We start from the raw sequence: 14,061 nt of genomic DNA, 5'->3' as shown, positions 1-14,061 counted from the left end.
TACTGGAAATCGATGCCTGTAACTGGAACTGCTGTAACTGGCTGCCAAAATGTCAGAAACCTCCCAAATCAGCCTCCCAACAATTTCCCCACAACCCAGCTCCCCAATCCTCTGGTTAAGCTTCCCTCCAAGTGACCCCCACTAGTGACTGCGCAGTCTTGGATGAGGATGTTGCAGTTCCTTCGACCAGCAGCTTGACCTGAGTATTTTGCTTTCCTTCTCGCTGTAATTTCTCCTTTCTGAAGTGGAAATGCAATGAGAATACCTACAGCAACCTTCACATCTGAATTCCCCGACTCTACTACTCCACCCAACACGTAGTCTCTCCCACTACGTCCCTGCTACTCCCAACTCTGTGTCCTTTCTGGCCAAGGCAGTGTACTCCCCTGTTGGGTGATATTTCTCTCTGTCTCCAATGGCAAAGAAAGCCCTCCTAGGGTGGCACTCAAAGTCCACCGAAGAGAGGAATGAGCTTCACTCCTTAGGAAGCTCTTGTGCTGAACAGCACTTGTAGCTTAGCTAAACAGCCACAGAAACAATGAATTCTCAAATCATCAAGAAACCCCAAATGCTGCTCACTTCCTTCTATTTATGCTTGCTCCCTTGGGCCCCACGTGGGTCCCATCAAATATTTCAATCCCCCACTTAGGAAAATCAAGATGCCTCCAAAGGGTACATATTTTGGGTGGGTGAGTCGCCTCCACAATCCACTAAAAAGAACATCGACCCCCTTTCTCCTAAGTTCTTCCACCAAAAATGCATTAAGCCAAAATAACAAAATTGCCAAAAACTGGTTTCTCCTCTCCTTGGGAAAACAATTAGGAAGGGACATTACAATTTCACCATTTAAAGTAAGTCAAGCTTGCTGGTTTATATTGTTTTATTATTTTACAAGAAGTCATTTTGGCGATAGTCATCATATCACAAACCACATCTTAGATACAAGGTTTTATACATTTAACACTTCTATCTAGCCAAAGGTCGCAAGTTTGCAGTTGTGGAGCGCTTTGGTCAACCGGATCGGCATTTCCAGCCACTTTTTAACCAAGTCTTGGGTCTCCACAAGTAAATATCTCCATTGAGGTTTGGTTATAACAGCTCTATAATGTCTAGTTACAATATTATCATTTTTAGAGCTGCTTTAGTATATTTTCCAATTTTTTTAGTGGCAAATATTAAATCTGGAAATTTTTGAGTTTATTGCCTAACTCAGGAATTCTGAAAAGTAATTTCCAGCCACCTGAAAATTGCACTTTTAGTCATACAAGCTAGAGGGGAGGTTCCTTGGAACCTCTACAAATACCCTCTTGCCCCCTTATACTCTTGGGTAACTCCCAAGAGGTGTATTTACACCATAAGTGGGCCAAAACACATAAAATAGCTTGTTGCCCCTATGTTTTTATGCAAACTTAGCAGTTTGTCATATAGGACAGCAAGCTAAATTCACTCATAAATCTTCAAAAAATGCAACCAAATAAAGAAATAATCATAGAAACGGTTAGGAGTTTTCTTGTAGATCAAAATCCATATGTCATAAGCGATATCTTGAATGATTTTTACTCCTAATATTCCTATTAGAAATTTGCACTATGTTTTCACTGTTTTATGAACAGGGCAACAAACTTGTAGAGAACACCTTCACCCACTTGACTCCTTTCAAGGCACTGGTCATATATCCAAGAGCAGTGGGGAATATTAGGGGAAGCCTCCCTTAGCCATTTGGGAGGTGTCAGGGTTAAAGCGTGGGGCAAAAGTCAAGGTGATAGTAGATCTGTTGAATCTTCTAAGTCTATCCGTTAGAAAATTACTCTGTATTTTGCAGGTTTATTTCTTCTACTTGTAAATTTTGAACAAGTTATTTAAAAACATTTAAATACTGAAATAAACACAATACAGTCACAACATCTACAGATCATCAACTGAAAGAAAACAAACACGCAAGACCCCGAAAAAACCCAATGCAGGAAAACCCATGCAGCTATTCTGAGGGTATATTATTATGCAGTATTTCCTTGAGTACAATTGGGTGCCTAACTGGCTCACCCAAGAGAGAAAAATACACGGCAACAATACCTCTCTATTCGGAAATAGGTATTCAGAAAACCTGTCCCACGAAACCCTCTCCAGCGTCTCTAAAGCTCTGCATTGGCCCTTCTGGCCTCTGCGTCAGCCTCAAACCTCTCTGCTTCAGCTCTCTAAGGCACTGCGCAACCTCTGGGACCCTTTGCGTCACTCCTGCAGTGTTTGCGTAGATGACGCAGTCCCTCTAGCCTCTGTGTTGTCTTTGTTGGGCTCTGCGTGGCCTGAACTGGCTGCTACCTCTCACTCTCTACTTCTGCGCTAGTCTCGTGGCACTGTCTCTGCCTCTCTGCCCAGTACTCACTGCCCCTCACTGCTAATCACTGATTCAATTTTGCTTAGCAACCCCGCTCTAGCAAAATGAATGACTGATCACTCTGGTGTATTCTCCAACTGACCCTCAAGCCTCCACTTATGCTTTCCTCGTTGGTCCTTCAACGGCCGAGATTAAATCTCTAATCAACGGCTAAGATTAGATTTGGCTTGATCCATGACTTTTGGAGCCTTCTAACCCAATTTTATATTAATACCCATTAATATTTTATTTTTACTAAGTTTAGACTTAGAAACTCCATTAAAAATATTAATTATTTTAATATCTCCCAAACTAGGTACAATCTGTCCAAACCATTTCTGAGACTTGGAGATCTCATGTGCTTTAGCTTCTCCAACAATTTTCATGGCTAGAGCACATCCGATGCTACCCCAAATCAACAAGGTCCTCGTCCTGTGTGTGCCAATCTAGTGAGGTTGCTGAAACCTTAATAGCCCTGCTAATCAGATCGGTAATAGAAGTATTTACATTCCTAGTCATTATATTTTTAGTACATAAAATTAGACTAGTTACATGCCATCTCTTGTCAATATTTAGTGTACTTGTGTGCTGGTTTAGTTACTTTATTAGCAGATATTTATATTAAGTCAATAGGCTAGTAAGAAAACTCTTCCCTTCATCTATTTGACTTCATTACTAGGCATCGGTTTTGAGTAACTTCATTGGGGTTACATCACGAGAATCCTCCCATAGCCCTTTGGCAGGAGTTGGACTTGAAAGGTGGAGACTTAGGCCAAGGTGAGAATGGGTTTGCCCTGTGTATGTTGGCCATAGCGAGCAGTACAAGATCTTCAACATCCTGCTAAGATAAGTGCTAACAGGAGATATGTAGGATGGGTGATAAAAAATTTCTCTTTGACAAGGTTGTTCAAGATAGAAAGACTAGAATGGCAAGTAAGCTTCATTTTGTTTCAAATTTCAGCATCTTTTATTATCTTTCTTTTATCTTTTGCAGATGCTTGGTGGACAACCTATGGTAGAAGAGGACTTAGTTACCCCTAGATGTTAGGGGGTAACATCTAGGGGTAACTTTCATATTTACGCATCTAGGGGAACAAGTAGCGTTATCCACAAGTTTAACAACAACCTTTAGTAATTTTCAGATTTGTACTATTTGGGGATAGTTTTGCATTAGATAATCACTTGATAAACCCTCTAAAACAACCCTAAATTGAGCAAGCCCTAAATATGAAATTTGCCTTGATTAACCACCTACTCTATCACTGACATATGATAATTTGTTGGTGGTATTTGGGTGGTTACAGTAGTGAACTGGGACTTGACTCGTCTTGCCTTAGTAATCCCAAGTGCTACTAGGGAAGCTTCTCTTGTGTTGGACTTATACTTCACTAAAATGAGGGAAGTAGTTTTCTTGGTGATAGTAGCAACACTTCTAATATTCCACTAACTTTTGTACCTTGTGAAAGCTTTGCACTAACATGCACGATTTCACAATAACATTTTGGTGTCATCGTCAGGGAGAAATGATTCATTCTCCTTAGATATTGAAAGTCTATGCTTCAACCATTTTGATGAGTTCAAACCAAAGTCTAGCCTAACTTTCCTCATCTAGTGACTCCACAAAAGGAAAATCCAAGTGTTGGGGGTTCCAACCAAATACCTTTCCATAGAGACATTGATCCTATAAAAGTCTCTAAGAGCAGAATCTCCTATTATAAGAATTTTTTTCACTAATCCTTCAAAAGCAACTCTAATGGCCTTGCAACCATGGGTTAAAAATGGTTACAAGGCCTTTGACACGTCTAGAATTCAAGGTCACCCCCATAATATGCCCAATAGATTTCACAAACTGTTACCTAAATTTTCAAGCAACAATGTCATCACAACTGAAGCGCACTCGGCCCCATTATACAACACCTTTGGTCATCGTTCTAACCCAAATGAACACGAGGATGTGATTGTGAAACTTTTTTGGAAGAAAATGCAAGGTCATGGTAAAATAGTTTGCCTGAAAAAAGTATCCAGTCTTGGATAACCTTATCTCTTGTGTTCAAGAAGAACTTGACAAGGGCTCAAAAACCAGACTTTATGTACCAAAAGACCTAGAGTTAATCCAAATTTCCATGAGGTGTAAATCTGAGCATTAACAAGTGTTTTAAATATGTTTCTGTGATGATTTATGGTGTGAGAGAGATGTATCATTGCAGAAATATGAACAAAACATATTAATTATTTTCTCTCTCCAACATTTTGAGTGAACGTGTGTAGCCTAAATATATACAATACTGACAGGCTTAGAGACTATAAGAGGTAGTCAAACCTAGCAATCTCACTATGTACATGTGTTTTATTAATTGACAACACTATTGCTTCCATGACCTTGGTAGATTTGGAAAAAAAAATCTTCCTGATACAATTGATAACATGTTTTAACCCTAAAAAAATTCTATTATAGAAGGTACAACCGTACAAGACACTAACCTGTCTCTTGCATGAAACAAGGAAAGTAAAAGTGAAATGAACATGCAACATATAAAACATAGAAAGCAGCCTCCCTACGAAAAGGTGATTGTAAGAGCTTACTTGTTGTCAGTGGTGTTGCAATAGAATCTGTAGAAGGAATCCCAGTGATGTGCCTGTCCTCATATGAGAAACCAATACAATTTTACAAACATAGTGAAGACACTTTTGGCATGTTGTGTAGAATAAATGATTATTCTCCAAATAAAAGTTCAGAGAAGAAAAAAGCTAAACAAGCATAGACCATAATGATATCTTTCTATGTAAATATATGAACAACTTCCCTAACATGGAAAACATAGTATGAGCATCAAATTCAACCAACAAGAACATAAGAGTATAAACTTTTTCAAGAAAAGAGCCCCCAAGAAGTATAGTAAAATAAAACCACACAATACAAGCAGAGCCCTATGCTATCAAGAAGAGAACATACCAAAGATGCTTGAAATGACACATTTTTTGATAATACAGAAATTCAAATGAAGAGTAAAATAGTCAAATTGCAATGTTAGACGAGGTTTTCAAAATTGAACATTGTCCAGATGACAATGGCATCCTACATGGATTTGCAATGTTCTGTGAGGACTTAACCTTCTGTGTACCAGCATGAGGGGACTAGGTTGGGACCTTCACCTACTCATGGCATCCCCATTTGCATGGATGACTTGAAGATGTCCTTGTGACATCCTCTATGAAATGGATCATCCCAAGCGCATCATAGAGATATTCCCTACAAATGAGGTGTCCTTGGCATCCCCTAATTCTCCTAAAGGGATCTTTGATCATACCCTCTCAACCTCAAGCTTGCTTTACAATGGCATTAGATTTACAAGAAATATTTCTTGCATTGATTGTTTAGACATAAGTACATAACATAAGAAAGGGAAAGAGATAAGAGAACAGATCTTCTTAATTATAAATATACTAAACACTCCCCCCACGTTATAGCAAAAGAATACAAGGGTGCAAATTTATAGTACAAGTTGATGCTTGAACACAAATAATAAAGATTGTCCTAAAGATAAAATATTTTTAGAGGCAACGATTCAGAGATAATGCTTACCTTCAGCCCCTAAAATAGATTTAGTTTCTCAATATACGATATCATACATGAGGATACTAAAGATGTACGAGGGCCCATGTGCATAAATTGAAAAACGATTAAAAAAATTATGAAATAAACTTTAGGAAATCTGATCATTACTACTAAAAACTTAACTAAACAAGCTAAAAGTGACCATCTCATCATTTCCTTTTTTGCTTAGAACAAAGTTTTAACAAGTTTTGTTGCTCAAGTGGGTTCCTTTTAAAAGGTATCCTTTCTGGTGATGAATGTGTAATGTCCCTAATTTTTTATTTATTATCTAGGGAGGTTAGCAAAGACCCTCGAGTTGTGCTAGTAGTCTTATGAGGGATGGGTGAAGTGGGTCCCAAGCTCAAGTGGGGACCACAAGGAGGCCATGCGTGATCCGTAAAATGTCGTGAATATTCCAATGGATAGTTCGTCACAACAAATCTGATAATACTATATTAAAAACCTGAGATTCTACACTATTACAGTTTTATTAAACTTTAAGATCTGTAGATTTAACTGTAACTAGTGCATGCATGTGAATGCAAATCATGCGGAAAAATAGAGAACGACAAAAAAAGCTCACACAAACACATAAGACACAAATATGCTTTGGGAAACCCTTTCGGGAGAAAACTTAGTTGGAAGGTGAGGCCGCTTTGCTCTCTTTCTCTACCTAAAAATATCGCTGCAGGTACAAAGAAGTAAGGCCTGTGGCCCGTGGGCTGCTATAGTGCACAAATCCTCCCTATGTGCTCTACCTCCTATCCGTCTTGGCTATCTTTGCTCAGCTATGGAACAAAATGCTCTCGAAAGAATGGAATGCCTCTTCCTCCTAGTGGCTCGATTATAACACAGCCCGATAGCCTACTAGTGGTTAATTTTGACTACATCAACACTTAACTAGAGTTACAATATAGACTCTTCTAGAGCCTTTTACATCACAAACACGTGGATAGCCCCTTTTCCATGAATAATGGGGGCCTGATTAGACATCCTCCCGAACTATAGGTGTGAAAATAGAAAGGTCAACTTCTGAGCAGCATAACTTTTGCAAAAGGACTCTGATTGACGCACTTCTTACCGCCATTGGAAAAATCTCTATGTGTAGAACAACATGAAATGATGCGGCACTGAAGCGGCAAAGTTTTACCCCAAAAAAACGTCATTTGATGCCTCAAAATGCTCTCGGAACGTTTCGGACATTGTTTTTCCAAACTAGGTCCTATCGGTAAAAACTATCCTGTGAGCTGATTCCTCCACTTTTTCCACTCTGAATGCATCGAGATGGATGACAAACAATATAATGATCCAATCTGTGCGGAAATTTTTAAATCTAACCCATCAGAAATCCCTACTACATTATCTGGTTTATTATCTCCTACTTGTTATTTCCATTAACAAGTTATTTATAAATATAAATACCGAAATAAACACAAATGCAGCCTTCACACATATACAAATCAGCAACTAAAATAACTGAGACAATCACACAAGGGACACCGCTATTTTTGGATAATCATCCCCGGAAAAACCCAATACGGGAAAACCAGTGCAGCATAAATGAGAGTTTTATTCTTATGCAATTTTTGAATAACACTAGGGTGCCAAAAATGGCTCACCCTTCAGAGATTTTCCTTGGTAGAAGTACCTCTCCTGGGAGACAGATATTTCGGCTGATCAGCAATCAGATGATTGATCCCACAGCAACTTCGACAGTTCCTTAGCTGGACAGCGAAAGCTGCTCCAAGCTTGTCTCTGGAACTACATCACCCTCTACTGCTCTGCGTCTACCTCTCATCTCTCAGAGTGCCCCACGAAAATTCCTCAACGCTGCCTCTTCAGCCCAGCGTCAGCTCTGTAGCCCTCTACGATGCTTGCGTCAGCCTTTGCTGCATCTGCGTCAACCTCTTGACCCTCTGTGTCAGCCTCTTGGCCTTCTATGTCACCTGCACTGGCCTTCCCAGCCATTGCGTCAGTCTTGACTGCCTTTGTGTCAGCCTTCCAAGGCTCTACATTGTCTCTCTGGCACTTTTTCTGCCTCTCTAATATGTATTCTCGGCCTTCTGCCGAACTGCCCCGCGCTGCAACAGATCACTAACTCAATTTCTCAGCAAACCCTGCCCCAGAAAATCGAATTGACTAATCAAATTGGTGTATCTCCAACTGACCCTCAAGCCTCCTCTTATACTTTTCCTGTTGACGATTCAACGTCCGATATTAAGTCCCTAATCAACGGCTAAGATTAGATTTGGCTTGATCCTCTTTATTTAGAACTTTCTCACCCATATTATATTAATACTCAATAATATTTTAATTTTCCTAAGTTTAGACTTATGAACCCCATTAAAAATATTAATTATTTTAATATCTCTTCATCCAGGTGGAATTTCCCCAAACGATTTTTGGCTCCTAGAGATCTTATGTGCCTTAGTCTCTCCACCAATTTTCACAGCTAGAGCACATCCGATGCTACCACAAATCAACACTCCCTCTTAGCGAAGAATGTGCTCTAGTAATGCTTCACTATAGAAACATCACATTGATCCTCCGCACCAGTACCTGTGCTGATGCTTGGCCTGCTACCTCACATCCCTTGCACTGTTGCTCCCTGTACTGTTGCCTATGCCACTGCCATTGCTACCTCTGTATTGCAACTCCCTCTGAGCATGCTGCGCATGCCGCCCTTAGCACTGCCATTGCTAACTGCTACACTGCAACTCAGTTACCAAGAAGTAACTGCCTTCTCCGAAATACTGACATCTCGGTCAGTCTGGAAGACTCGTGATGCTGAAGCTGCCTCTGATGCTATTTTGTGCTCCCTTTGTTGCCACTGCGCTGCTGCATACACCTCTATGCCTCTTGCACAGCTGCAACCTCCACTGCACTACCTTAGATTTCTGCACTCAAGCACTGCCTTGCTGCTCCACTACACTTTGCTCCACCCGACCCCTGTCATCATGCTACTGTCATTAAGGGCTCCCATAGCCAGATGTGATCCAAGAGTTTGGGCACCTCAAGGTTCCAGCCCTTAGTATCCTTGACTACAACTCGATATCACCCCACCTCTTCTCTAGAGGCGCATGAGCAGTCATGGCACAATCATCATCAGTCTCGTCCTCTTTCTCTGCCTTAGCTGGAGCTGCCTTTGAATCAGAAGCCTCTCCCTTGTGTTTCTTCCTGGGACACCGAGATGCATAATGTCCCAGCTCCCCACAATGGAAGCACTTAACCTTGGAGATGTCCTTTTTCTTCCTCTTTCCTTGTTGTCTCGTAGATGCTAGAGTTGCATCCTCTTCGTCCTCTTTCTTAATTCGACCTCCCTTGCCACTACTCCCCGCCTTGGTCATTCCCCCGATCTCTTCCTGGCAAAGAGCTACCCACATTTCCTACCCAAATACCTTCGACAAATGTCTCCCACTCCTCAGAGACTACATCTAGGGCAGTGCTGACCATAAACTCTGGATCCAGTGTAGACCCCACAGAAGTAAGTTGCTCGCAACTTTCCTGCAACCTAAGAAGGAATGGATCTATCTTCTCTCCCTTCTACATGTGATATGACCGCAACTGATTCTCCAATAGCATCTTCGGCTACAGAGAATAGCCCTAGTATAAGGTCGTCAACACCTCCCACATCTCCCTTGTTGTGTTCTTCTCAGCAATATGTGGTATGACATGATCTTTGACCCCGTCTACGATCAAGCATTTTGCCTTCACCTCAGCCTCCTCATACTTTTCATTAGTAGTTGGGTCAACCGGGATAGTTACGGTTTTCAAGGCAAAGTCCTTGATGCAATGTCTATCTAGGATTGCCATGATCCTGGCCTTCCAGATGAAAAAATTGGAAGCTTCATCCAATCTGTCCTAAATCCTCAATCCATTGACTGCCATTTCAGCTCCTCTTTTGGAATCCCTCTGAGTCTCGACTCCCCTCCTGGAAATCTACCTCTCAGTCCTAATTTCCCTCCTGGAAATCCTCTGGCCAACTATCGAACTACTCCTCTCCAATTCCACTTTGCTGCTGCAACACGGATCTGGATTCCTTGGCTAGAAATCCGTCGAGGTAGTGATTCCCTCTTACCTTGGTTCTGTTGATTTGGGGTAGCATCGAACTTGCTCTAGCCATGAAAATTGGTGGAGAGGCTAAAGCATATGAGATCTCCAAGACTCGGAAATGGTTTGGACAGATTGTACTTGGTTTGGGAGATATGAAAATAATTAATATTTTTAATAGAGTTCCTAAGTCTAAACTTAAGAAAAATAAAATATTAATGGGTATTAATATAAAACTGGGTTAGAAGGTTCCAAAAGTCATGGATCAAGCCAAATCTAATCTTAAACGTTGATTAGAGATTTAATCTCAGTCGTTGAAGGACCAACAAGAAATGTATAAAAGGAGGCTTGAGGGTCAGTTGGAGAACACACCAGAGTGATCAGTCATTCAATTTGCTAAAACAGGGCTACTAAGCAAAGTCAAATTAGTGATCAACAGCGAGGGGCAGTGAGTACTGGACAGAGAGGCAGATATAGTGTCGAGAGACCAGCGTAGAGGCAAAAAGCAAGAAGCAGCAGCCAACGTAGAGCCCAACAAAGACAGCGCAGAGACTAGAGAGCCTGCGTCATCCACGCAGAGAGCAACAAGAGTGACGCAAAGGGGCCCAGAGGTTGCGCAGTGCCTCAAAGGGCTGACGTAGAGGGTTCTGAGGCTGACACAAAGCAGCAAGAAGCTAACGCAGTGCTTCAGAGTTGCTGGAGAGGGTTTCGTAGGACAGGTTTTCTGAATACCTGTTTCAGAATAGAGAGGTATTACTGTCGGTTGTTTTTCCTTGTTGGGTGAGCCTATTTCGCACCCAGTTGTATTCAAGGAAATACTGCATAATAATAAACCCTCAAATTAGCTGCACCGATTTTACCGCATTGAGTTTTTCCGGGGACATTTGTCCAAAGATAACGGTGTCACTTGTGTGTTTGTTTTCTTTTAGTTGTTGATATATAGATGTTGAGATTGTATTGTGTTTATTTCATTATTTAAATGTTTTAAATAACTTGTTTACAATTAACAAGTAGAAGAAATAAATCAGAAGAATACAAATTAAATTTCTAACGGGTAATACTTAGAAATTTCAACATAGTATTAGAGCATGGTTGCAGATCACAGGAGAGCTGAAGGCATCAGCTAAGCAGAGCATTTGCAGCAAAATCAGTTGTCCCGAGTGACAGAAGTTGATCCTTGCAGAAGTGACAGAAGAAGGGTTGACGCAAAGCGACTATATCATCAGTCTGAGCTAGAGAGAGGCCAACGCAGAGGCTGAGGAGGGTAGAAAGAGGCCCACGAAGAGACCAAGAGGGTTGACGCAGTTGGCTAAGGGAGTTGCTACCGAGGCGGATTTCTAGCCAAGGAATCTAGATCAGTGTTGCAAGTGCACAGAAGATCGGAGAGGAGCAACTTGACGATTGGCAGGAGGATTTCCAGAAGGGAAATCGTGACTCAAAGGAAGTCTAGCAAAAAACTTCTAGGCGGGAAGTAGACAGACTCAGTAGGAGTCGAAGAGAGAACTTCTGGAGGGAAGTAGAGAGACTTGGAGGAGTCGACAGAAGAGCAGAGAGATGGCCATGAATGGGCTGAGGGATCAGGACAGGCTGGACGGGGCGTCCAACTTTGTGGTCTGGAAGGCCAGGATCCTGTCCATTCTAGATAGACATTGCATCAAGGCCTTCGCCTTGAGAACAATGGCGATCCCAGTTGACCCGACTGAAAATGAAAAGTTCGAGGAGGCAATGGCCAGGGCAAAGTGCATCATCCTTGATGGGGTCAAGGATCATGTGGTCCAACATATTACTGAGAAGGAGACGGTAAAGGAAATGTCGGACACCCTGAAGAAATTGTACTAGCATACTTCCGTGCAGAGCAAGATGTTACTTGAGAATCAGTTGCGGTCATACCAGATGCAGAAGGGGGGGCAGATAGATCACTTCCTCGATCGGTTGAAGGAGATCCGGGACCAACTGACTTCCACAGGGACCATGCTGGATGGGGAGATGTTGGTGAGGACCACACTTAACGCAGTCTCCGAGGAGTGGGAGACATTTGTCCAGAGCATACTGGGCAGGGCAGATTTTCCAGATTGGGAAGAATTGTGGGCAACTCTTCACCAAGAGGAGATCAGGCAGTTGAGCAATACAGGAAGTAGCAGTAAAGGAGTTCAGATCAAGAAGGAAGAGGAAGAGGATTCGGCTCTGGCATCTGTGGGAAAGCAGGAGAAGAGGAAGAAGGACCTCTCCAAGGTCAAGTGCTTCCACTGTGGGGAACTGGGTCATTATGCAAACTAGTGTTCGAGGAAGGAGAACAAGGGAGAGGCATCTGAGTCTAAGGTAGTGCCAGCGAAGGCAAAGAAGGAGGTCGAGGAGGATGATGATTGTGCCATGAGTGCTCTAGGGAAGAGGTGGGGAGACATCGAGCTGTAGTCAGGACGACTATAGGCGATGAGCGGCAGCATCGTTGCGATACCCAACCTCTTGGATTATACCTTGCTATGGGAGCCCTAAAGAGAGAGTAGCAGGACTAGCAGATGTCGGTAGAGATGGATGCAAATGAAGCGGCATAGAGTGCTACAGTGCAGGAGTTCCCGGGCAGCGCGAGGCTAGCAGGCTGCAACAGTGCGAGAGGCACAAAGAGTGTTGCAACAGTGCAGGATGGCACAGAGAGGTTTGCAACGATGCAAGATGCAGGGATTTGTTGCAGCAGCGCAGAGGTCGAAAGAGGGAGCACTTGTTAATGACATAGAGAGCTTCAGCATCGGGAGTGTTTCTAGCCTGACAAGGATGTCAGAAGTTAGGCGGATCAGTTACTTACTTCTTAGTAACTGAGTTGCAGTTCAGTAGTGGTTAGCAGTAGCACGATGTAACATGATGAGAGGAGGTTGCAGTGCAGATGCAGTGTTGGGAGAAAGGACCAGCAGCAGCACAGATGCAAAGGGAGTTGTCGTATAGATGTGGCAGTGGCAGTGGCAGTGGCAAGGCCATGGGCAACAGTACAGGATGCAACAGTGCAGAGGATGTCGGGCGGGCAGGCCTAGCATCAGCACAGGTGCCGATGCCGGATAATCGGAGTGATGCTTAGTGAGGAGTATTACTAGAGCACAGTCCTCGCTAAGAGGGAGTGTTGATTTGGGGTAGCATCAGATGTGCTCTAGCCATGAAAACTGGTGGATAGGCTAAAGCACATGAAATCTCCAAGACCCATAAATGGTTTGGACAGATTGAAACCGATTTGGGAGATATTAAAATAATTAATATTTTTTAATGGAGTTCCTAAGTCTAAACTTCGGAAAAATAAAATATTAATGGGTGTTAATATAAAACTAGGTTAGAAGGTTCCAAAAGTCATGGATCAAGCCAAATCTAATCTTAGACGTTGATTAGATATTTAATCTTGGTCGTTGAAGGACCAACAAGAAAAGTATAAGAGGAGGCTTGAGGGTCAGTTGAAGAATACACCAGAGTGATCTATCATTCGATTTGCTAGAGTGGGGTTGCTAAGCAAAGTTGAATCAGTGATCAACAGCGAGTGGCAGTGAGTACTGGACAGAGAGGCAGAGAGTGCCGAGAGACCATCACTGATGCAGAGAGTGAGAAGCAGCAGCCAGAGCAGGCCACGCAGAGACCAGAAGAGACAGCGCAGAGGCCAGAGGGTCTGCGTCATCCACGCAAAGAGCAACAAGAGTGACGCAAAGAGTCCCAGAGGCTGCGTAGTGCCTCAGAGGGTTGACGTAGAGGGTTCCGAGGCTGACACAAAGCAGCAGGAGGCTGACACAGTGCCTCAAAGTTGTTGGAGAGGGTTTTGTGGGACAGGTTTTCTAAATACCTGTTTCAGAATAGAGAGGTATTACTATCGGTTGTTTTTCTCTATCGAGTAAGCCAGTTTGGCACCCAGTTGTACTCAATGAAATATTGCATAATAATAATGTAATATTCCTAATTAGCCCCAGCTAATTGGAATATTCGATTTTGCCAAATTTTGCCTTCTATAGTTATTTTGTAAATAAATAAAAAAGTGAGAAAGGAGGACATAACTCACTTTTAGAATAAAAGTCAC

The 14,061-nt window shown here is 42.3% G+C and overlaps 1 protein-coding gene across 7 annotated transcripts in view; it reads right to left on the bottom strand.

Annotated features, from left to right (window-relative positions):
• The window catches only part of LOC149185411 (uncharacterized), a 272,063-nt gene that overhangs the window by 130,276 nt on the left and 127,726 nt on the right, over window positions 1–14,061 (bottom strand). For 6 of the 7 annotated variants that reach the window (XM_089417926.1, XM_089417925.1, XM_089417927.1 and 3 more), the window contains one exon: window positions 4,958–5,010. The exons of the other annotated variant lie outside the window; for it this stretch is intronic. In XM_089417926.1, the coding sequence (XP_089274052.1) occupies window positions 4,958–5,010 (53 nt within the window). The remainder of the gene's footprint in view (window positions 1–4,957; window positions 5,011–14,061) is intronic. 7 annotated transcript variants of the gene reach the window in all.

The sequence above is a fragment of the Pinus tabuliformis genome, chromosome 3_2, assembly GCF_031772625.1.
Source record: "Pinus tabuliformis cultivar Carrire ecotype Pingquan chromosome 3_2, CPIR1, whole genome shotgun sequence".
In the NCBI taxonomy this organism is placed as follows: domain Eukaryota; kingdom Viridiplantae; phylum Streptophyta; class Pinopsida; order Pinales; family Pinaceae; genus Pinus; species Pinus tabuliformis.
This window is presented reverse-complemented; position numbering and strand designations above follow the sequence as displayed.